The sequence below is a fragment of the Zea mays genome, chromosome 4 (assembly GCF_902167145.1).
Source record: "Zea mays cultivar B73 chromosome 4, Zm-B73-REFERENCE-NAM-5.0, whole genome shotgun sequence".
NCBI classification, from domain to species: domain Eukaryota; kingdom Viridiplantae; phylum Streptophyta; class Magnoliopsida; order Poales; family Poaceae; genus Zea; species Zea mays.
In genome coordinates this window covers 154,497,550-154,521,282 of record NC_050099.1, presented here as the reverse complement: position 1 = coordinate 154,521,282, position 23,733 = coordinate 154,497,550, and the positions used below count along the sequence as shown (strand labels likewise).

At 45.0% G+C, this 23,733-nt stretch overlaps 2 protein-coding genes across 4 annotated transcripts; both read left to right on the top strand.

Annotated features, from left to right (window-relative positions):
• Window positions 1-6,952: 6,952 nt before the first annotated feature.
• On the top strand, window positions 6,953-13,358 carry LOC606399 (kinesin-related protein 1). Of its 3 annotated transcripts, none has more exons than XM_008680660.3 (14): window positions 6,953-7,447; window positions 7,966-8,266; window positions 9,140-9,229; window positions 9,316-9,416; window positions 9,558-9,671; window positions 9,761-9,842; window positions 9,935-10,002; window positions 10,082-10,147; window positions 10,235-10,359; window positions 10,476-10,803; window positions 11,049-11,147; window positions 11,220-11,897; window positions 12,220-12,530; window positions 12,648-13,358. In XM_008680660.3, exons 2-14 carry the CDS (start codon window positions 8,020-8,022, stop codon window positions 12,979-12,981), a joined length of 2,643 nt encoding a protein of 880 aa, XP_008678882.1. In that variant the 5' UTR covers window positions 6,953-7,447; window positions 7,966-8,019; the 3' UTR covers window positions 12,982-13,358. The 3 variants fall into 3 exon arrangements, with proteins under 3 accessions (XP_008678882.1, XP_020407349.1, NP_001295425.1); XM_020551760.3 differs by having other exon boundaries at window positions 12,611-13,358; NM_001308496.1 differs by lacking the exon at window positions 9,140-9,229 and having other exon boundaries at window positions 7,131-7,447; window positions 12,648-13,334.
• A 1,427-nt stretch (window positions 13,359-14,785) lies between these two features.
• Window positions 14,786-20,718, top strand: LOC100278308 (uncharacterized). The gene is made up of 3 exons (NM_001151624.2): window positions 14,786-16,256; window positions 19,798-19,967; window positions 20,152-20,718. Exons 1-3 carry the CDS (start codon window positions 15,108-15,110, stop codon window positions 20,441-20,443), a joined length of 1,611 nt encoding a protein of 536 aa, NP_001145096.2. The 5' UTR covers window positions 14,786-15,107; the 3' UTR covers window positions 20,444-20,718.
• The last annotated feature ends 3,015 nt before the right edge of the window (window positions 20,719-23,733 follow it).

Genomic DNA, 23,733 nt, shown 5'->3' with positions numbered 1-23,733 from the left:
ACTAGGAGCCCCGCGTGACTAAGAAAACCCTAAGTTACTTCTTAACTTAGTTTCTTAGCTTAATGTTCTTAAATCTTGCATAATCGTGACATACATGTTCATTGCATTTCGATAGACTGTAATCTTGCTGACGGAGAGTACATCCTCGTGCCGGAGCAAGGAGCTGCTCAGGAGGTAGCCCCAGATCCAGCACCCGAGCCTGCACCAGAGGACCTGTCTGCCACTGCTTTGGAAGGCAAGCCCCGGTTTTATGCATAACCTGTTATTTATGCTATTTTACTTCACTTAATGATTGTAGGATTGATTGTGCACTTAGGTGTAGGAATTGTTTGAAACCCTAGTTGCATGATCTCAGGAATCCTTTTGAGATGAATACTAGTATGACAGGTCGAGTAGTTGGCCAGTGGAGCCATTCCCAACTCCGTCCAGCCCTCGGAGAAGATTGTGCACACCTCCGTGAGGCTCCCCGAGCAAGGAATCGGAGTTTACTTCGCCGGAGAGGCCAGTCCACGCTCGCCGGAGCTCTCAACCCCGCCGGAGTACGTGGACCGGGTAAACCACTCCACCATCCTTCGATTCCTTGCGCACACGGTCGCTACGATACCCCGTGAAGCTCACCTTGCCCTCGGATTGAACCAGTTCGCCGTGGTTTGGCCGGTATACTCGCCGCCGACGAGGACACCCGCCTGTACGCGTGGACCGGGCGATTCCGGCCACCTCCGACGTCGAGCCGTACCTCGACGTGACCGCCAGAGTCTCCCCAAGCCAACCCCACCCTTCGCCGGACCTCCCTCGCCGCCGGTAAGCCGCGCCACCCTATTCTTTCCCGCGGTTACTGTTTACTTTAGGGGAAGGACTGCGGGTGAGAGGGAGAGAAGGTCAGGGGGTTTTGTGAAATGTCAGAGACACAAGGGAATAGTGGCGCGAGGGTAGATTTGCGAGGGTGGATTTAGTTTAAACCCAGGGACCTCGGTGTAAACTGTTTTTCCAGGAAACTCTTTTTAAATTCTATTTTAAATTGAGCAGAGGCTTTAAAAATTCATAACTTATGATTAGTTCATCCAAATTTGGTCAAACAAATTTGGTCAAACTCCAATTAATGTAACCTATTTAAGAAAAATATAAAACCCCTTGGTGCTGTGGAAAACTTAAAAGTTCTGATTTAATGTTAGGTGTGGCCAAAAGCTAAATAATAGTAAGGAAAATGGTTAGGTTATTTGACTAGGGTTAGGAAAAATTGGGGAAGTTTATAATTACCTACTAACCTGTTTAAAAATGTTGAACCTCTCTGTCCACTCCATTTAAGTTAGTTTTACCCCTTATTCTATAATATGCTTAAGGATAGGGAAAATAGAAAATGTAATTTAATTAATGAACCAGAGAGTACCTCTATTTTTGTTAGGTTATTTATTCAATATAGTTCACTGGAAAAATATATCATACCCTGTTTTAGTGTAAATTAAGTAAGATCTCTTTTGTTTTAATAAAACAAGTGAAACTTAGAAAAACTCTACAAAAATAACCCCAAGGTAAAAACACCCCCACCCTTGGGATAACTATTGTTTTATTAAAGAGAACTTAGGAAAAATATGAAATCTGCTGTTTGACATTTTTCAAATAATAATGTAGTAGAAAGTGTCTTTTTAACATTAAACTTAAGAAAATCATAACTAAATAACCACCCCTTAGTTTTCTGTGATTTTTAGCACAGAGACCTATTATTACTATTGGATGCCAGCAAAAATAACCTTTAGGACAGAACCTACCCCCAACTAAGAGGTGTAGTGTAAAGTGGCCCATTTTGCCTAACTATTGTTATTTTTGTTTAAAGCTTAACCTTGGTACTTAAAGCCTTAACTTCTTAAAACAAGTTAGAATAGCAAAGGGCAGTCCACTGTAATTTTTACAGAATATTTGGAAATTATTAAAACCCTGTTGTAGTTCAAACCTAACCTAGAAACCCTAAATGGGAATTAATGAAAGGAAAAAGAATAATGTGAATTAAGGTTATCCTAAAACCATTGTAATCTGTCCACTAAAATGTATCAAGGCAATACCAAACCACTATGTTATCCTAAAAGAAAACCTAAGCTTAAAGGGTCATAAGTCTATGTATATATATATACCACTAGGAGCCCCGCGTGACTAAGAAAACCCTAAGTTACTTCTTAACTTAGTTTCTTAGCTTAATGTTCTTAAATCTTGCATAATCGTGACATACATGTTCATTGCATTTCGATAGACTGTAATCTTGCTGACGGAGAGTACATCCTCGTGCCGGAGCAAGGAGCTGCTCAGGAGGTAGCCCCAGATCCAGCACCCGAGCCTGCACCAGAGGACCTGTCTGCCACTGCTTTGGAAGGCAAGCCCCGGTTTTATGCATAACCTGTTATTTATGCTATTTTACTTCACTTAATGATTGTAGGATTGATTGTGCACTTAGGTGTAGGAATTGTTTGAAACCCTAGTTGCATGATCTCAGGAATCCTTTTGAGATGAATACTAGTATGACAGGTCGAGTAGTTGCTTTATTTAATTAGGATCTCGGTAGAAGACGAGTGATTTTTCTAGCACTCGCACGAGATCAGGAAATTGATTGTACCCACTTTCACACTGTCATGATACTAATTGGTGGATAACAATCCATGGGGATTGGTTGTTCACGAGATGGAAAATGGAATAAGGATTAACGTGCGGATACCTGTGTCAAGCGTTTGAACGTACTAAACACATACCGAGAAATATGGTAAATCGGTAAGCCTAGTACCTGAGTGAACCTGCCCGCAGACATATCCCCTCACGCGACCTGAGACGAGGTCTCTCATTCCGGTTATGGTGGGTACAAGTGCGGTCACTGCACGACGGCCAGTCGGGGTCAGTGGGGCATTGTACGCCAAGGCGGTGAGCCCTGATCTGTTGCCAGGGAATCGATGGGGACGGTTGATGTGTGTGGGGACGGAGTGCCCTTACATGTCGTGTGTTTAGGTTTACCTTGCAAGGATAAAAACTCGATTCGAATCGTCTGCTTCTCGCAGCTAATGAGACTGCTTGATCCATTGTACTGCATTGAGTAATAAGTGGAAGTATGATGAGTTGAGATAAGATGTTGATTGCTAATAATGCTTGCTACCATGTATGAATAGATAGTCCACTTTTAGCCTTAAGAGAGTCACACTTAACTTTGACTAAGTTAAAATCTTGATTTAGAAACTCAGCTAGTGCTTTTGGCAACCAAACCCCACAGCCAAACAACTGCATGTCTAGAGGTAGAGGAGTAGACTCCTCACACCGGGTAAGTCTAGCTGAGTATTAGTATACTCAGCCTTGCTTGTGGCATAATTTTTACAGGTTCTCTGGAGGAGATGGTTGCTGGGATAACTTGGCCGTCCACCTTGCCACCGGGTTGGACTGTTGAGTGGGACCCTGCCTCGGCTGAGGAGGAGCATGAGGAGTGATGGGACATGCTTCTCCATCTCTCCATTTATTTACCGTTAGTTCATTTCCGCTGCACTTCGAACAATGATGGTTACTTTTGCAAAACTCCAATGATGATGATGGTGATGTAATAACTTAATATTCTGACATGTATGGTTTTATGCTTTATTGTATTTGCTCTGTGACTCACCTTCGAGTGAGACTGTGGTACTTGATCCTGTCAGTGGCCGTGTCGGACTAGATCCGAGGGATTGACGGGTTATTCCCATTTAAGTGTGGTCTAGCCTCTAAGGCGGGGCTTAGGCACTTAAGTTGGAATAATTCGGGCCTTCTAGGTGGGGCCGGAAAGCTTTCCTGGGCTCTGGATCTTGAATTAATGGGCTGATGTATTGCATAGTGTGATGGGAAGTGTTGCTGGGACGGGTGATGATTCAGGTAACAATCCTCCTCAAAAAGGTCATGTGCGGACTGTCCGGACATTGGCCCGGACCGTCGTGATTATATGCGGACCGTCCGTCGTTGTATGCAGACCGTCCGACTGGGTAGTTCAGATTCTGTGCCATATGTGGTGGCTCGGTGCATGTCTGGGTAACTCATTAAAAATGGGCCTGGCTGTGGCTGGCCCGGACGGTCCACGATCACGGTCGGACGGTCCGGACATGTGCAGATCGGCTGATTTACTACTGATTTGCGGTTGCTCAGGGTACGTGTCCATCGACATCCCATAAAGGGGTTGGTCGTGACAACCTATAACCGATGTATTACGTGTGTTACCTCCTAACTCAACCTCGTGCGAAGGAAAATTTGTAATGCTAGACTTATCAAATGCACGTGCTAGTCTCCTATAGTCGTTTTGCATACCCCCTATGATGTTTTGCATTTGTTCTCGCTGCTCATCTACATAATTCTTAAGAGATTGCAGCTCATTTGTATTACTTACATTGGGGATATCTGGTGTGAGTCGAAGCGAAGCCGAATCCGTCGCCCGTTGTCGGACGACCTTGTTGTTCCTGTCCACTTTGAAGTTGGCCAAGAACCTTGCTTTTGCCTCCTAGATCAGCTGCTCCTTGTGCTCCTCGAACTGGAGCTGTTCGTCAGCCGACAAGGTTTCCCAAGTCGGCTCTATAATGTTGCTGGGGGAGACTTCAGAGCTATCCCTTGATCCGGCCATTGAGGGCCAATTTGATAGGTCTAGATATGTTGTTCCCAGCGGAGTCGCCAAAAAGTATGTTGACACCTTTTTAGGGCACCAAACACTCAACACGAATCAGCGGCGGTGCTCTCTGCACAGGGGCGGACGGTCCGCGTGCAGGGTCCGGACGGTCCGCGGCCTGGTGCGAGGCTAGGGTTCCTGCCTGACGGCCGGGCGGTCCGCGCCCTGGGGCCGGACGGTCCGCGCGTGCGCAGGGGCGGCGGAAGATCGCCGGCAGCGCCTAGATCCCGCTCCCGGGAGAGACCCCGTCGGGAAGGAGAGATCCTATGAGTTGTCTAGGCTCGGGCAGGCCGACCTAGACTCCTCTAATCGACATAGAGTCGAAGAGAAGCGGAGAATTTGGGGATCGGAAGGCTAAACTAGAACTAGAATAGAACTACTCCTAGGAAATAAATGTGAAATAGAAGTGTTTTTTATTCGATTGATGATTACAAATCGGCCGTATACCTCTCTATTTATAGAGGAGGGGGCTGGACCCTTTACAAACTAATTTCCGAGCTTATCTCGAGATTCTCGCCAACAAACATAGCAAGAAACTCAAAACCCTAATCTGTTATGCGTCTGTGCGGACCGTCCGGTCCACAGGCGCGAACTGTTCGGACCGCGGACCGTCCGGCCCCAGGGCCGGACCGTCCGGCCTCATTTTGGTGCCCAACACCTGGTCCCTCTGCGTACAACAGAACCCACCTGACAAGATGAGCACTCATAAGAGTAGCCAAAAGCATATCCAAGAAAGAAAGAAAAATGAAAATCAAACGACACAACAACAGGGATATGACGAATGGGATATTATTTAATTACATGCTCATAGCTACGTTGAGAAAAAAATATTTAGAGCCCCCTCACTGCTTGGTATGTGCCCTGTTTTTATTCCACAACATAGTTTATATGTTTGGGAACAATCATTAATAGAAAAGTAGGAAAAGGAGAACAAAACATGACAGTAACAAAAGAAAAGGTATGAAATGTGTTTGATTTAGGTAAACTGATTCTCTCTCACACTTGGTGATGCCAAGTCATAAACTCAATATAAAACCATAAATAAACAATATCATGAGACGAAGACAAATGAGTTTTATCCATTTTAATCTACTATACCAAGTACCAAATAAATCTTGTTGTATCAAATTAATCCATCAGTTCTGCAGTCAAATGTAGTACTATGAAAGCCTAGATAAACATAACTTAAGGAATCAAGCTAATTCAACATCTAATGAAGATGAAGGAAAATGTAATACAATTTCAACATTGGACTCACTCAACATATACTAAATGTAGAATTTCAAAACCAAGAAAACAAAAGGCATATATACTAAGATAATTCAGAAACAGATTTCTCTAGGGATCCATAAAAACAAAGAAAAAGAATTCAGAATGGAAGAGATATCCCCTAATTGTACAAGTGTTATATCTGACCATGGAAATAATCATAGATTGATTGTTCCGTTTCCAAATTCTGGCCGCAGTCATGGTAGAATTGTAAGTGGAGGATCTTTCGAGGACCCATTTGTTACTGGTGGTAGAGCTTTGTGTCCTGTGGTTGCAGATAGACATGAATAGACTGATCCCAGAGTGAAAATGAAGACTAAATTCTAGCCTCATTTAACTTCTGATGTTAATGCAGAATCTTGGCATAGCAATGATATTAAAGGAATATCTGGTTCAGAGGAAGGTGACAATCACCATGTTTGTGGCGGCGCAGCCCTTCTCCTCCTCGACCTTGAGGAGCACCTTGACCTAGTCGTGTATGAGCGTCTCCCCAAGCTAGGCGTGCGGTGTGGGGACTTGCGGCGGGTCTTGGCGGTGTTGGAGGCTGGGTGGTGTCAGTGGCGTGGAGGACGCATGCGCGCGAAACCGACAATGGGATGTGGGAGTCGTTGGTGATGTTGTGTAGTGTTAGGCCTGCGGCGACGCAGCCCTGCTCCTCCTCGACCTTGTGGAGGAGCGCCTGCCCGTAGCCGAGCGTACCGTGTATGACGACGCGAGGGTGAGTCTCCCCAGCGGCGGCGTTCTTGGCACAGAAGAGGAGGGTGACAGAGTCCAGGTGTCAGGCGCGGCAGAGGCGCTCTTCTCTGCGCCTGGGTGTTGGCTATTGGAGACAGTGACTTTGTGCAACGCAGGCGGCGGACGGGTAGGGAACCAGAGCTAGGGTTTACGAGACAACGAGGCAGATGTTGTGATGGGGATGGACTACGAAACAGACACCCGGGGATACAGCTCCGCGTCGCTTACAGTAATGCGGGTTGGTTGAACTAAAGTTGAGGGAGTTTTTTGAAAAATTTGACGTACAGTCAAAACATATGCTTTAATATAAAAGAGAATAGAGATAAGACAGGGACACACTCAATTTACAAATGTGAGGGCTCTTGAAACAAGCAAGGACGATCCAAAAAAAAAAACAGCCACCGAACGCGGAATGGCTAAAACAATTTATTACTCGTCCACATGCGAAGCCGAAGGTAACACTATCGCAACGGTCTGCTGGGGCTGGTGGCAAAACAAAAGGAACAAAAGAAAAGAGAAAAAGAATCGGCACCGTCTCCTGCACTCCAGAGTCATCAGAAGACCCTCCCCAAGTCACCGAACAAGATCGTCGTGGGCAGCACTCGCCACTCGCTCTCGCAGGCGGTGAGGCGGCGCTATCAGAGCGGACTTCGCCCTCCCCCCACCCCCACCCCCACGTCCCCCTACAGGTAGCCCTGCAACCATGGCCGCGGCGGCCGGGCTCAGCCGCCGGTGCACCGTCCGCTGACAAGTCGACCTTTCTCCTACGACAGCAACCGTCTTCGTCCGGTCCTGGTAATCGCCTACCCCTGCCCCTTTGCTGGCACGCTGCTAGTGCTTGAGCGTCTCTGGTTTACCGGAGAGAGGTCGACATGTTTCCTGGTGCTTACTGATGTGGTCCTGGTGGCCATATTGGTTGTTAGGTTTGGGGATTTGGTTTGGCTTTGCACGACACAGATCTGTTAACTAGGAATTCCCGGGTAGGCGGATGGTTACGAGCATTGCAATTTGCAGTGACCAGCTGTGGGCTCCGGGTGGTGATAGATTTGGACTAATCGGTTGTTCTCCAGTAGTATCGACGTGCTAACCACTGCCCTAATTACGTTTGTAATTGATTGTCCACTGGAGTTCATGCCTTGCCTTCTCCTCCACCACCTGCTGCCTGCTCCCTGCACAGCCTTGCCCTGCACTCAAACTCAAGGAGACAGGACTGATTCGTGCGTTTCAGCTGTCTAGCTTCTCTGGTCGCTCTTCGTCTGGGTTTTATATGCTTTGCTTGCTACTTGTGTCTTATGATGTCGTGATTTTGGCAGGCTGTTTAAAAGGAGAGGAAAGGCAGGAGGAGGGGAGGAGTTAGTGTTAAGCCAATGGGGGCTATTGGAGGCAATGAGTCGGTGCAGTGGGATAAAGTGGCTGGAGCTGATGCTGTTAATGGCGGCGGAACAAGTGTGGGCAGGATGGACAGGATACAGGTGCTGGTCAGGCTGAGGCCACTGAGCGAGAAGGAGGTTGCGAGGGGAGAGCCTGCAGAATGGGAGTGCATCAATGACACCACTGTCATGTTCCGGAGCACGTTCCCTGATCGACCCACCGCTCCGACGGCATACACATTTGGTCTGTGCATCTTTCCCTCCTCTTTTGATGTTAGACATCCTTATTTTGTGCTTCTGTATGCTTAACTAGTCTGAACCATATTTCAGGAATTTTTCAGTCCCTTTTACTGTAACCCAGTTGTAGGAACAACACCCAAAGCCTAAGGCCCTGTTCCAATCTCGCGAGATAAACTTTAGCAGCTTTTTTTAGCTACTTTTAGCCATTTGTAATCTAAACAGGAGAGCTAATGGTGGTAATTGAAGCTAAACTTTAGCACTTCAATTCATATAGCTAAAGTTTAGCAGGAAGCTAAAGTTTATCCCATGAGATTGAAACGGGACCTAATAATAATAAAAAAGTATAATTCCCTTCAAGAACCTTATGTTTTATATTACATTTGAGGTCCTTAGAGCTGATGTTGATTATCACCAGATAACAGGTACTAGACCACCACTGCATTTTTGTCCACTCAATTCTATGAGAGTAACTTCAAAGGCTCAGATGATTTATCAATGACTTTGGTAGCTCCAGTGGATTAATTTGTTAGTCAATTGTATAATATTAAAGTATTGAAGATGGTTGTCTGCCCAAGCCACCCTGCAATATTATCGGGTCATGACTATAAATTTCATGTGACGGCACCATCCTACACCTCAGATTCTTTCATTGGAGCATCATCGAGTCTGACAGCACCCCACCAAATCCTCATATACACATGATAAATCCTTGCATCTTTTCTTTTTCTGAATGGATAAGCTCACATATATCGCTGTTAATAAAAATGCTGTAATTGCACATTTCCTATCATAACTGTAAATATTATAATTTGACAGCACATTACCCATTTCTTTTTGCTCACATGTATCACTGTTAACAGAAATGCTCTAATTGCAGATCGGGTTTTTCATTCTGACTGTAGTACTAAAGAAGTCTACGAGGAAGGGGTTAGGGAAGTTGCCCTCTCTGTAGTTAGTGGCATTAACTGTGAGCATAGGCCATTCAACAAACAAATTTCTATTTCTGAAATGACAAAGTGTTTTCCCTAAATTAGAGCTTTTTTTCTCTGACAGCAAGTGTTTTTGCATATGGACAAACGAGTAGTGGAAAGACTTATACCATGAATGGAGTAACAGAATATACAGTAGCAGACATATATGATTACATTAATAAGGTATGCACACCCATTCTCAGGTCCCATGGTCTTCTTTTCTCTTCTTTAGTTCTTTTTATTTTTCTTTAGTTGCGGTTGTAACTAATCTAAAAATACTTCTTTTGGAAACACTGCCCAATATGTGTGCATTTTCCTTTTCAGCATGAAGAGAGAGCATTTGTTCTGAAATTCTCAGCAATTGAAATATACAATGAAGCTGTAAGGGATCTTCTGAGTGCAGAAAACACTCCTCTTAGACTCTGGGACGATGCAGAGGTGAAAAATATGGTTCCTTTTTAAGCACTGTAAAATGTAATTCTGCTAGATTTGCATCTGTTGATGGTCTGGTGTTATTCTTTATACAGAAGGGCACCTATGTGGAGAACCTTACAGAGGTTGTGTTAAGGGACTGGAACCACCTCAAGGGGCTTATTTCTGTATGTGAAGGTGCAGTATTGATCTTGTGGTGTCTTACATTATTTGTAGCTGGTGCTTGTTCTTAGATGTAGTCTCATGTGTGCATTATGTGACTGCAACAGCTCAAAGAAGGACAGGGGAGACCTTCTTGAATGAAAAAAGCTCCAGATCTCATCAGATACTGAGATTGGTTTGTCCTTGTTTACATTAAGAAATTGCTTGGAACTATGCTTTTTTCCCTGAAATCTTTGTGTATTTTATTAATGCAGACAATTGAAAGTTCTGCACGGGAGTTCCTAGGGAAGGACAAGTCAACTACACTTGTCGCTAGTGCTGTAAGTACACCCAGCAAATATGTGATGGGTTTTTCTATATCTATACATATGTGGAAACAAATTGTAAGCTCTAATTTTCCCATGCAGAACTTTGTTGATCTAGCAGGAAGTGAGCGTGCATCTCAGGCGTTGTCTGCTGGCACGAGGCTAAAAGAAGGCTGCCATATTAACAGAAGTTTGCTTGCCCTTGGCACTGTCATTAGGAAACTAAGGTTATTACCTTAACTCACAGTACATTTATTTAATTCACATGCTAATAGGAAACACTTTATTCTGGTATTAGTTTTTTTAGTTGAAAAAACTTAAGTTTGTCATTTTATTTATGCAGCATGGGGAGTAATGCACACATACCATACAGAGATTCAAAGCTCACACGCATATTACAACCATCTTTAGGAGGTAATGCAAGAACGGCTATTATCTGTACACTGAGCCCTGCCACTAGCCATATTGAGCATTCAAGAAATACTTTATTATTTGGAAGTTGTGCAAAGGAAGTAGTTACAAATGCTCAGGTAAATGTGGTCATGTCTGATAAAGCACTAGTAAAGCATTTGCAAAAGGAAGTTGCTAGGTTGGAGAGTGAGTTGCGGCAACCAGCTTCAAATTCCAGTCTTGAAGCATTAGTAAAGGAAAAGGATAACCAAATTAGAAAGGTACATCTTCTTCCAACCTTTTGTCAATACATTTCTGCTCTTATGTCACAATTGATGCATTGAAATTTACTTAAAACTGTTGTTTCTGTGCAAGAATTGTGTTTCTATTTCTATTGAGTCGCTTTCTTTGCTTCTTCTGTACCTATGATGTATGATATATTCTTGCAATCAGCACGGTTACATTTTTTTTATTGAAAACCCACTTTCTTTTCATATCAATGATGTGTGTGTCCTTTAACATGCAGATGGAGAAAGAAATTAAAGAACTCAAGTCACAGCGTGATTTGGCTCAGTCTAGATTGCAGAATTTGCTGGAGACTGTTGGGGACCAAGTGAAGCACTCGGTAAACTTCTTATAAGGTGCTCTTCATCTTCTTGTTTCTTCACAGGTACATTTACTTTGGTTATGCATGTAGGGCTCAGGGAAGCGTTCAGCCCGCAGTCCTCCATCAATTGGAATATCCCCAGGCATCAGCAGGGATGATAGTTCTCAGATCTCTCACGATGATTCAGATCTTTTCAAGGACGTGCGATGCATTGGGACCAGTGGAACAGGAGGAAATGAACAGTTGGACCTGTCAGCTGGTGAAAGCAGTAGCCTTCAAGGTTTAAACATGAATTCTAGTTTGCATGGAAGCGGTTCAAATGCATCAGTGAATTCTAGGCGCTCAAGGCTCCTTAGTGAATCTCCTATCACATTGGAGCAGCATTTGGAGAATATCAAAAGGCCTTTTGTTAGTCTTGGCAGAGATCTAGGATCGTCGACACATAACTCATCAGGCTCCAGAATACTTGGTAGAAGCAGGAGCTGTAGATCACTTATGGGTTCTACCATGTTTGATGGCATGGAGATGGATGATGGCACCCCTCTGCATAGAAGTTTGGTTGGTTTCCCTGGAAGGCCTGAAGGGAATCATAGAAGGGGATCAACACCGAACCATGACGCAGAAAGTGAAACTCTTTCAAGAGCAGGATCCGTAGTTTCAACCAAGACAAATGCTGCATGCGATGCAGAGTTTACTGGTATAGGTGAATTTGTTGCTGAACTGAAAGAGATGGCTCAGGTTCATTACCAGAAACAGTTAGGCAATCAGGTACAAACTGAGTATCATATGACGTTTATGCTTGTCACTGAAGCTCACTGAAATAGAATGTGTATGGCGAAGTTCTGTTGCATGCTAAGGTTTTATTCAAATGCACATTATGCCCAGTTGCCCATTATAGGAGTAGAAAAACCGCATGTTACACCAGTTTTGACCATGTGAAGAGTTGCTTGCAGATGTTCTGTTTGTAGACTGATTGCTTGTGTTTTCAACTATACTGTAAAATCTAGTCTAATTTGAAACTAGTTCTAATCTGCTGATTTTTCTTCCTCTATCAACTTACCATAATAATATTTGTTAATCCTTGTTTCAGATTACAAATGGAGAATTTGTAGACATAAAGAACATTGGTTTGGACCCGATTGCTGATGCTTCGCAATCACCTTCTCGCTGGCCATTAGAATTCGAGAAGAAACAGCAAGAGATCATCGGGCTTTGGCACGCGTGCTGTATTTCCTTAGTCCACAGGACCTACTTTTTCTTGCTATTCAAGGGAGAACAAGCTGATTCAATCTACATGGAAGTGGAGCTCCGGAGGCTATCATTCCTCAGAGATACCTACTCTCGGGGAAACACCCCTAGCAATGCGGTGGTAGGCAGCTTGAACTCTTCCCCCGCTGCGAGGTAAGCGAATATATTTATATATATACTTGCACTTTCCTGTATCATAACTTGATGACAATTGTCGCAACGTCTTCTCTTAGAATGAGAAATGATTCTCCAATGAACCGCTTCATGCAGCGCCAAGAAGCTGCAGCGTGAACGGGAGATGCTTGCGAGGCAGATGCAGAAGCGGCTCACGGCAGAGGAAAGGGAGCGCCTGTACACCAAATGGGGCATTTCGCTGGACTCCAAGAAGAGGAAGCTCCAGGTCGCTCGCCGGCTCTGGACCGAGGCCGAGGACCTAGAACATGTCAGGGAGAGTGCCTCCCTTGTCGCCAAGCTGATCGGGCTCCAGGAGCCAGGGCAAGTCCTCAGGGAGATGTTCGGGCTCAGCTTTGCGCCGCAGCAGCAGCCGCCCCCTCGCCGGCGATCCTCCAATGGCTGGAGATACGGGATCCCTTCGTTCGGCTGATCGGATCGGATGAACGGTGCGAGCGACTGACCTAAGAGATGTAACTACCCTCCCCCCCACTTTTTTTTTATTATCTTGGTGTGGTGTACGGTACCTTCTGATTTCTGTAGTTTTTTAGTAGGATACCTACCGGGCCATCATTTGTTTGTGCGGCTGGCTTCGTGCATGCTTTTCTGCCTAGCCGCCGCCGATCAGGCCTCAATTGCTGACGACATCGTCCTATCCTACGACCGTAATTGTAATTCCTGACTCTTCTGTGTTATCGTGTTGACGTGCGCTGCAACAGCGCAATAGTAACGTGATGTTCCATTCCATCAGGAAAAAAAATCACTGGGACTGGTCCCTATAGCTAATCATGGTCATCTACCGTGAACTCATGATATTTGTCTGTCTGCATATTGAATTACTGCATAAATTTAGAAGTAAATAGTTGGAAACTATATCTTTTTATGAGTTTGGTGTAGGGGATTCGTGATATTAGTCGGATGTATGGTCCGTATTTGTCACGATATATGGTCGGTATTTCCCGCACTCTCCCGTATATGGCCCATATTTATTGCACAAGCTGCCAATACGAAAGATATTAGAAAAAAACAAATATAGGTAGGTACTCATCCTATCCCACACATATAAGGGTTCACCAGTGACGAGTATGAATTGTTGATAGTGCTCACGAAATGTGAGCACAAAGCCCGCACTGGGCGTCTCGGTTTACATTCACAATTAGTGATTGAGCCATGAATGAAGCATGGAACATTGTACGCACAAGTATCATATGTTGTACAGGGATTTGCAGTATTACAGTTTGTAAAACAAACTTTAGATTTGCTTTTTTAAAAAAAAACTTTAATATTTTAGCTTTACCAAATTCAGATCCACTAAAAAATTGAATATAAGCTACAGATCCATGATTTTTTTCCAGAGTATCTGAAGGATGCTAAAGAACTTGTAGATTTCTAGTGTTGACTAAAATTATTCATCATCGCATTGAGTAAAAGAACACACACACGCACACAAAAACCCCGATAGACCTCTAGAGTTAGACAAAAAATACTCATCATCGAACTGATTAAAAAGATAACGATTACCTCGTCTCTTTCCTTTACTCCGACGCCGCGCCTTCCTCTCCTCGCCCCGCTCCACCCGCTGGCCGCACGCGACCTCCTGGACGGTGGCAACGCGTGTGTCCTCTCCTCCGGTCACGCGCATCCTCCCCGGCGGTGGTCGCGCGCGCGTCCCATGCGTTCCAACCTGCAAGCTCTAGGAGGAGGATGAGCCTAACCTTATTCTGATTCCAATTTAGTTTCTCAGCTCGTGTTCTCTTTTTTTAGCTACTAGCCACTAGCCACTAGCCAGCGTCCATTCGTTTCACTTTCGTTGCAAAAGTCCATGGCGGGTACACGCTCTTTTCCTATAGACAGACAAGCAAGCACTTCCGCGCCGTCTTGCGATTCTTCACACGCCAAAGCAAGCGCAGCCGCCACCCGCGGACAACGATGAGAGAGAGAGAGAGAGACGGTGCACTCCCTTGAAGCATCCTTCCTCTCATCCCGGCAAAACCAAGTCCAAGATCACAAACAAACATAGTACTACGTGCACGACATTGCATCCACGGGCGCCGATCATCATTTACATGTTCCAGCGACCAACATTTATTTTCTAAGATTCGAAGCCCCTTAGCAATTCACGGACCCACCCGAAACAGAAGCGTCCTCACAAATCGGGGAAACCACGCGCAGTCCCGGGACGCGATCGCAGTGGTTGTTGGGTCCGCCGTCCGCGACAGCGAAGCTACAAATCCCTCGCCGCTAGTTGCTACACACCAAATCATTCGAAACGCCAAAATAAATAAATTCGTGCTTCAGTGACGGCACCAACAGCGACCCGTTCGATACCCGGATTCAAAACCGGAGAGGAATCCATCCCCAATTCCCTTCCTCCCCCCACCCCGTCGCCCAACAGATCTGGTTCTCCTTCCCAAACAGTTCGAATTCGATCGCGCCACGGTCCGTCACCCGCGCCGGCCAGATTTATGCAGCCATGCAGAGCGGCGGGGCCCGGTGCAGTTTGACTACTGCCGCTGCCGCTGCTACGGGGCTGAGGAGGGACCACTTTCGGGATCCGCAATGGCGAGCCTGTCGGACTCGGCGGGCGCAGGCGGCGGCCGCGCCGGCGCGGAGCTGATGGTGCCACAGTTCCTACTCAAGGCGCTGCACGCCATCCTCGCCGTGCGGTCGCCGCGCCCGCACGCGCCGCCGGCCCCGGCGGCGTCGGCGTCGGCGTTCCGGAGGCGTGACCGGTGGTTCCACCTGCCGATCCACGCGCCGCCGCCGCCGCCCGCGGCGGAGCACCTGCCGGACCCGTCCCCCGGGGAGCCGCTCGTGGTGGACGTGTACCTGGCCCCATCGGGCGGCGGGCCAGAGGAGGTGCTCGAGAGGTGGACCGTGGCGTGCGAGCCCTGGCCGTCGCCCGCCGCGGCCGCCGCCGTCGGGGAGGGGCTGGCGGTCAACAGGGCGTACAAGCGATGCATCACGCTGCTCAGGTCGCTCTACGCCGCGCTCCGCTTCCTCCCGGCGTACCGCGCCTTCCGCAGGCTCTGCGCGTCTGGCCAGGTGTACAACTACTGCATGGGCCACCGCGTCGGCTCCTTCGCCGCGCCCTTCTCCCGCGCCGAGGAGGCGGCCATGCGCACCAAACGCCTCGCCCCCGTCGAGACCCAGCTCGGCCGCCTCGTCGTCTCCGTCCAGTACCTCCCCAGCCTCGCCGCCTTCAACTTCGAGGTCACTTCCCTCGCGTCCGCCGCGATCATCACGGATTACGTCGGCAGCCCCGCGGCCGAGCCTATGCGTGCCTTCCCACCTTCGCTCACGGAGGCCACCGGCTCGCCCTTTCCGCAGCCCTCGCGGCGCCCCAACAGCTGGGCGTCGCCAGCGCCCTGGCCGCACACGCTCGGGCAACCGGCTAAATTCTCGCCTCCGCCGGCCCATTACGCGTCGCCCACGCCCTCGCCACCGACGTTTGGCTATCTGCACTCGCGGTTTAGCGGTGAGACTGCACCAATGACCATACCGCAGGCCGGCGGTGGCAGGGGCACTGTGCACCATCGGAACATGTCGGAACCCAGTAGAGCCTTCATGTTTCCTCCACCTTCGCCAAAGAATGTGCGAGGGGAGGCAGGGATGCAGGAGTCACCGACAGAGATCAATCGGTCCTTCAAGAGGGCGGATGGCATCCGCATGGGAGATCTCTATTCAAACTTGCCGTCTGGTTCTAAGGTGATTTTACTCCCTTTTGTACTTATAAACCAGTTGATGATGTTTGTGTTCATAGGACTATGCAGAAACATCATATCCGAACAACTTATTAAGACCTTCACTTTATATGATAGTGCATTCAGTAGCGAAGGATAACTGTTTCTTTGTCCTCAGTGAAAGACTCGTGGATAAAATACTTGTGTTAAACAACCTGGCATACTGTTCTCTCTATCAGCTTATTTGGGAATTATGACCTTAAGATTTTCTTAGTATTTTTCTTTACCTGGAAAGGTTGACAGGGTTTTCTGATTTGTTTTAGATGAAAAAAAGAATTCAATAGTCACTGCTAATTTTAGAAATGAAAGAGACACAAGCCCACTGAAACAGCATATAGCTGAGCCTGACTACTGTTGCCAAAACGGCAATAGGTCAAAGATAGTGAGCGCTAAACTTGTAGCAGCATCTAGGTGCCTAACAACTGAAGTATACTCATTATGGAAAATCTTTTCATTTCTTCCTCTCCAAATGTTCCGCCAAGCGTAGATGATAGCCCCGCTAAATTCTTGCAATCCTTTTTTTAGATATTTAGCTCACCATGAACTAGCAGTCAGAGAGTGGCTGATATGCTTGAAAAAGAACAGACCCAGTGCCGGAAGCTCCCACATGAGTGGAGTCTGGGGAAGCGATAAACCGTCACAAACTTCGCCCCGCAAATGCGGAGAGACTGCTTTATCCCTTCCGCTGATATGCTTGAAACCAAGCTAATTTCCTGTATATTCAAATCTGTGTTGTTACTTGTCAACACAGTAGACGGTATAATTTGGCCATCATCCCTTGGTCATGAGACTGTCCAAAGTTACTGTCCTGCTAGCTGTTATGCAGTTTGATTCATGCAAGGGTTTGTTCAAACAAACCCTTCCCCATGGGCACCGTCCACAGATCTGTAGTATTTGCATTAGTGTAGTAGGATAACCTAGATACACCAATCTTACTGTGTACTGGCTATTCCCTGTCTCTCTAACTCCGCAAAGTTGCTCTTTTGTTGATTTACACTACCTGTCTAACTTATCTTCAGCATATATAACATATTTTATATATAGCCATGAATTTCTAAAATGGTGTGGCCACATATTGTGCATTGTTTTTATTAACATGTTGTGAGGACATCTTATTATCACACATCATAGCTTGGTCTCTCGTTTTGAATAATTTGAGCACTTTATTCTTTAAATGTCTTGTGGAACTATCTTTTAAAATAAGTGCCAATTGTTGTGAACTTTAGCTGGCAATTTGGTGTGCTGAACATTTAGTATGATATTCATGTCTCATACTGGAAGCGAGTTTTTTTTTTCTCAAACGCACAGAAAAACTGTACATTATTATATTAACAAGAAAAAGGAGGTCCCAAATGTACATGAAAAAAGGAAAAAAAGCCACCTTAGTGTCCAGAAGCGAAAATACATAAAAAGATCTATTACATCTAAGAAAACTACCAAAAGAGCCTATGGCCCTGGGATTGGGGCTGTTAGGAGGGAGAAGTTCTTGGCCCCTGCCATCTCCCACAGCTCTCCCTCTTCTTCAGCTCTTCTAAGAGCAACATTCAGACTAGAAGTGATCCTCTCAAAAACACAACCATTTTCTATGGTTCCAAAGGATCCAGATTCCAAGAACAATTAACGAGTTAAGTCCCTTTGCATCAAATGTCTTGCACCTGCTGTTCTGCCCAGTCGCCTTTTTCCACCATTATGGCTGAGTTTCACCTGGCTGAGTTTCACCTGGCTGAGTTTCTCCATCAAGCCCATGATGCATAATTAAGAACACCCTATCATGGTTATAATCGATTGCTTGGACCATCAGCATGTGTTGTGTTGGCTAGCGCAGTGTTATTGTTTTCCTTTTAAGGTCTCTTTTTCTGTCACATGTAAATGGGCTGCAGTTTGTTTTTTCTCTAGCTGATGGTGAGGTTAAAGAGTTAGTGCCATGTTTCAGACACACCCAGGAATAAAGTGAAATCGACTATTTTCAATTGAGCAAGTTTGTTATCTATGTATTTTATTTAGGAGTATCTTAAACTCAACAGACAGTTATGGACAAGATGCATGTGCATAGTTTGACCTTAGCCAGGCTTCCCTTTGGCTTGTAAGGTCTGGAGACTGGACAGACAATGGATTTGAACTGTCATAGTGTCATTTGACAAAGTGGCAGTATTCTTTTGCAATTGGATGTTTCATTTGCCATGTACTTTGCTACTCCCTTAGACTCCAAATAGAAGTCCAGTTGTACTCATGGACAGGAATTATAATGATGTAAATAGTATTGCCTGATCAATCAACATTACGAGATAGGTGATTTGCATGTGAGCCTATGGATCAGGCAAAGGGATATTAAGGAAAGTTTGGTGCACTTGTATTCAGGAATAGTGATTACAAAGCTGCACAGATATTAGAAACAGTTTGAAATTGTTGCCAAGCTAAACTGATGCTATCCTTCACTGCTTCAAAGATGCCACACAAGAAACAATAAGTTGAGTGTGTCTTTCTCTCCATAACCTTTGCTTTTCCATACATTTGTCTTTCCTTGGTAGTTTGGTACCTGAATACCTTTTGTGACTGGTTGCCAAATTTGCATTCTAAAAGTACCTTTAGATTATCAGCCTATGGATCAAGCAAAGGGATATTAAGGAAAGTTTGGTGCACTTGTATTCAGGAATAGTGATTACAAAGCTGCACAGTTATTAGAAACAGTTTGAAATTGTTGCCAAGCTAAGCTGATGCTATCCTTCACTGCTTCAAAGATGCCACACAAGAAACAATAAGTTGAGTGTGTGTCTCTCTCTCCATAACCTTTGCTTTTCCATACATTTGTCTTTCCTTGGTAGTTTGGTACCTGAATACCTTTTGTGACAGGTTGCCAAATTTGCATCCTAAAAGTATCTTTAGATTATTCATAATAATACTTCTGAAAGGTTCTACAAAGCTTGATGATTTTTAGTGTGGGGATGTCATCATCGGAAAGAGATCTGCAGTTGATCCATGCTCAAGTTTGCCATATCTATGAATCAATTGGGAGTGGTAGGGAGGGCATAAAGGAAGAACTCTATGAGGAAGGGTGGAATTGACAGGCTTGGGTAAATTAAAAATCCCGGATCCTTTCCTTCTGCACAAACAGAGGAAGCTCGAAGCAACGAAAACCTATAGGGATTATAAAAGGGAAAGGTTCCTGGCTCGTTCATAGGAGCCTACTAAGGAAACCTTTCCTGTTGAATGAAGTTCCTGTGTACTATTCAATTCCTGCGGGAAGTGTGGGAATAAATGAATTTCACAAACTCCTGGTTTTTCTTGCAGTCGTGCTTCACAACCTGCCCTTGTGCTTGTGTGTAACCCAGTTTCCTGTTCTGACTCTGGTTTGGCATATCTATTGGTTTTACACTTTGCTCCATATTTTTTTTTGTATCAGGCAATCGTTCTTTGCATTTTATTACAAAGCAAGGCTGATTGCCTGAATTTGCAATGTATTACATTTTTACTGAGTTTTTTTAACCTTTCTTGGTATATTTGTGCAGATTAAGGACACTAAGGATGAATCTGGCAGGTTCTCTGGTGTCTTCTCTTCTAGTGGTTCACCAAGACATGGTTTCTCAAGAAGTTCAAGCAGATTGTCCATGCAGGATGATACTGATGATGCAGATTTTCCTTTTGCTGTGGATGATGTTTATCCAGATTCACGGCCAGGGTATCTTCTGCTCCTACTTCACCTTTGGTTGATCATGCTGTGCAATAGTTCTGCATATATTAACTGATCTTTATTTTTTTTGACTTAGTTGGTTAATTTGTTAAGCAACATTGACAGTCTCATAGCTTGGAAACTGCTACGCTCATTAGTAGATCTTTGCTGATTAAACCATGCAACTTTACAGGAGTAGTAGTGGAAAGGACACAGGGGATCAGGCTGGTTCGTCATCCCATAAATCCCAAGATGCTGCTGTTGGGTATCTCGTCCACCTGCTGAAATCTGCACGTCCACTGAGAGATTCTACCTACTCATCTCATACATCAAGGGGTGAATCTACCGAAGCAGGAAGCACCAGCTCTTTCTTGTCCCGCAGGACATCCGACGCACTGGAGGAGTTTGAATCTTTCAAGGAAACAAGGGAGAACCTGCTAGCACGTAGTAGATCTCGGCTGCAAGATTCATTGGATAAGCCCTAGTGTTGATGCAGTCTGTGGTTCGATTCCTCAAAAGGTGAAGGGTCCAAACTGTAGAGTAAAGATCATATGGCGAGCCTGGGTAAACTCTTTATTTCAGACTAGTCCGTGTGTAAATAGCTAATTAACTGGCGCTTGATTCCGAAAGAGAATACACAGGTCGCCGTTGATTCTATTGTTGGAAACTTGTCATTCTTAAACTCAAAGCAGGAATATCGTGTGCCTTTGTTCATAGTGTTTGTTTACAAGTGAAATCAACATGATAATCCATCTTTATCAAAATAGAATTCGTTTTGCTTATTTAGTGGATTTATACAATAGTTGATGTTGATGTTTTATTCTATATATGTGTCTTTGTCATCATCATCTAGTTGAATATGGACGTAAAAATCAAGAACTAAGAGAGTGTTTGAATACACTAGAACTAATGAACTAATAGTTAGTTGATTAAAAATGGTTAGTGGAATTAACTAGCTAAGAAATAACTACCTAACTGTTGGGAACTTTTTCTAAAAAAACTAATAGTTAAGAACAAGACAACATAAAAAGTGTTAAACATTAAATTTCTTTGTCCTTCGAAGCATTATCTCACTTCGGATATAATGAATTTCGGACGAAGGTTAGGAAGGACATACCTTCATAAGCACAATAAATGATGAAGAAAGATTTATATACAGAATATGGAAAATGACATAATCACTTTAAACATTATTATCAATTTATTTCTATTTACGATACTTATATAAACAATAACAAATTACAAATGTACCTTCGGCTTGAGGGAAAGCAAGGGTACAAGCGTGACGCGAGGGCGAATGCTAAGTTAGCGTGAACAGTACGGGAAAGGGACGCAGCCCATGTAGAATTACATTCATGCCCTTTACATTTATCAATAACTCTATAGTAATTCTTCGAGGTCTAATTTGCCTTTTCATCTTTAAGTCGGTTCCCCTTCTCTACTGTTATCCCGAAGCTTTTCTACGCACAGCTTCGTGATCACCTTATCCTTCGTCATAATCACCTTTCGTCTCGCTCAGGCTTCGTCCTGACCATGCTCTTGTATACTCATGACCCGATTCCGAAGATACCTGTTCATATATTTCACTTGGAAAACATTGTCAAATCATGTTTTTGAAGACCTTCGGAAGCCGAAGGCCCCCAACAGTAGCCCCTCGCAATATTAATTTATTAGTGATAAATTCATATTGCGACATGGACGAAGGCCTTAAGCCGAAGGTCCGAAAAAACACCTTCCCTTTGCTAGAATAGCAACAGTCATTGACAAGCGGGACCCTCCAGTTTTTAACGCACTAGGTGTATAAATAAGAGCTCACCACGAGTTCGTTTGACACGCTTTCTTGCCATCTGCTCTTACTCACTCGTCTTTTAGCCCTTGCGCAACAACTCTTGCTTGTCTTTTTAAATTTTTAAGCTTCGGTTTCGAGAGCACTTTCTCAGCATTTTCGAAGATGTCTGAAGATAAGAAAGCTGTTGCTGAATCGAAGCTAAGCCTTTCTGAGAAGATGCATCTTGGCTTTCTTCAATCAATGGCAAAGACAAATACAGAGAAGATTACGAGGGAGATTTTAGAGGGATTATCTGAAGACACTGGCGACAGTGACAGCTATGATGTGGATAGTGGTGGTGAAGATTCCGAAGATCGACCTTGGCGACCAAGCCATGCGGTTTTTGGGAAATCAAGTATTAAACAAAGCCATCTTGTCAATATGAGGGGTAGATATTTTCGGGACTTGTCTATTGTGAGGGCTGACGAAGGAGAGAAAACTTGTCCGACTCCCGAGGAGAATGAAGTCGTGATATTCCGAAGCTTCTTAAAGGCTGGACTGCGGTTTCCTTTGAGCAGTTTTGTCGTGGAAATACTGAAGATATTTGAAATCTGCCTTCATCAAATTACCCTCGAAGCAATCATAAGGATGGGCATCTTCGTCTGGGCCGTGAGGAGCCAAGGTTTAGAACCAAATGCAAAAAGTTTCTGCAACATACATGAGCTATTGTATGAGACAAAATCCTGGGGTAAAGAGCAGTATCACAACAATTTTGGCTGCTACAGCTTCGGGGCCCGGTCTGGGTCAAGCTGTCCCGTGCCAACCTTTCGAAAAAATGGCCCGACGACTGGATGACGGAATGGTTTTATGTGAAGAATGATTTGAAAACACGGGAAGATATTAACGATATCATTATGCGCCCTATCTGGCAACGCTTCGGCCTTCGAAGGTCGAAAGTGGAAATGGATGAAGCGGCCGAAGAATGCCAGAGAGCCTTCGGCGCGGTTTGCTCTTTTATTGGGACAAGGGATTTGATGCAAGAACACATTGTCTTCAGAGTATAGCCACTTGCAGATAAATGGGAAATGCCGAAGGAAACCGTCAGGGAACCTAACGAAGGTGGACTAGTCAGGCTAAAATACACATTCAAATACAGAGATAAGTTCGTTGAGCCAGATGATGACTGGTTGAAAAGTATTGAGGCGATAAGCGATGAACTGCTTGGACCATACTCGAAGGCCAAAGACACTGCACTGTCAGCGGCCTTCGGAGGCCGAAAGAAGAAAAGACTCAACCGAGTATTTGATGCAATTGGGTTTGTCTACCCCGACTACCGTTATCCAACGCGGGGTCAAAAAAGAAAGAATACATCTTCTGCGAAGGAAGTTGCTTCAGCCGCTCCTAGCGAGCCGGCGCCGGAGAGGAAAAGGATAAAGGTTCTCACACACCGGCCACGCTATATTGAACCGGCCACAATGCCTGAGTTTGTCGGTGAGACCTCTTCGGCCACCGAAGCTAAAGAGCCAACTCCCCTGCCGAATATTGAAGGGCTGGCCGAAGTGCCGGCGACGGAAAAAATAGAAGAACCGAGGGCTGAAGAAACAAAGACATCGGAAATTCTAAGTCCTTCAGCAAAAAATGAGGTGCCAATGCCAATGCCGATGACGACCCCCAAGAGAAAAAGAATGGTTAATGTACTGGATGTATTGGAGACAATAAAGTCTTCAAGCATTACTCCGAAGAAATTTGGCGAGACTTCCGAAGTGCAAATCGAAGCCTTGGGTGCCGAAGCTTCAAAGCACCAAGCTGAAACTGAAGCTGGGCCTTCAGAGCCCGCCAAGGTGAAATCCTTGGAAGCCGAAGAAATAGAAACAATAGAACAAATTTTGGCTGAAGAAACTGGCACTGCCGCCCCCGAAGCATTTTCCGAAGCTTTCGATTATATTTTACGACATGCTTCGGGGAAAAAATTGACTGCAAAAGAAAAGCGAGAGGCTCAGTTTTATG

What these genes read in the sequence shown, in the direction of transcription:
- LOC606399 (XM_008680660.3), top strand. Translation starts at nt 8,020, where the DNA reads ATGGGGGCTATTGGAGGCAATGAGTCGGTGCAGTGGGATAAAGTGGCT. An exon ending in GACTCTGGGACGATGCAGAG is followed by an intron (nt 9,672 to 9,760) that starts GTGAAAAATATG and finishes TTCTTTATACAG; the next exon opens with AAGGGCACCTATGTGGAGAA. An exon ending in ACTGTCATTAGGAAACTAAG is followed by an intron (nt 10,360 to 10,475) that starts GTTATTACCTTA and finishes TTATTTATGCAG; the next exon opens with CATGGGGAGTAATGCACACA.
- LOC100278308 (NM_001151624.2), top strand. Translation starts at nt 15,108, where the DNA reads ATGGCGAGCCTGTCGGACTCGGCGGGCGCAGGCGGCGGCCGCGCCGGC. An exon ending in ACTTGCCGTCTGGTTCTAAG is followed by an intron (nt 16,257 to 19,797) that starts GTGATTTTACTC and finishes ATATTTGTGCAG; the next exon opens with ATTAAGGACACTAAGGATGA. An exon ending in TATCCAGATTCACGGCCAGG is followed by an intron (nt 19,968 to 20,151) that starts GTATCTTCTGCT and finishes GCAACTTTACAG; the next exon opens with GAGTAGTAGTGGAAAGGACA.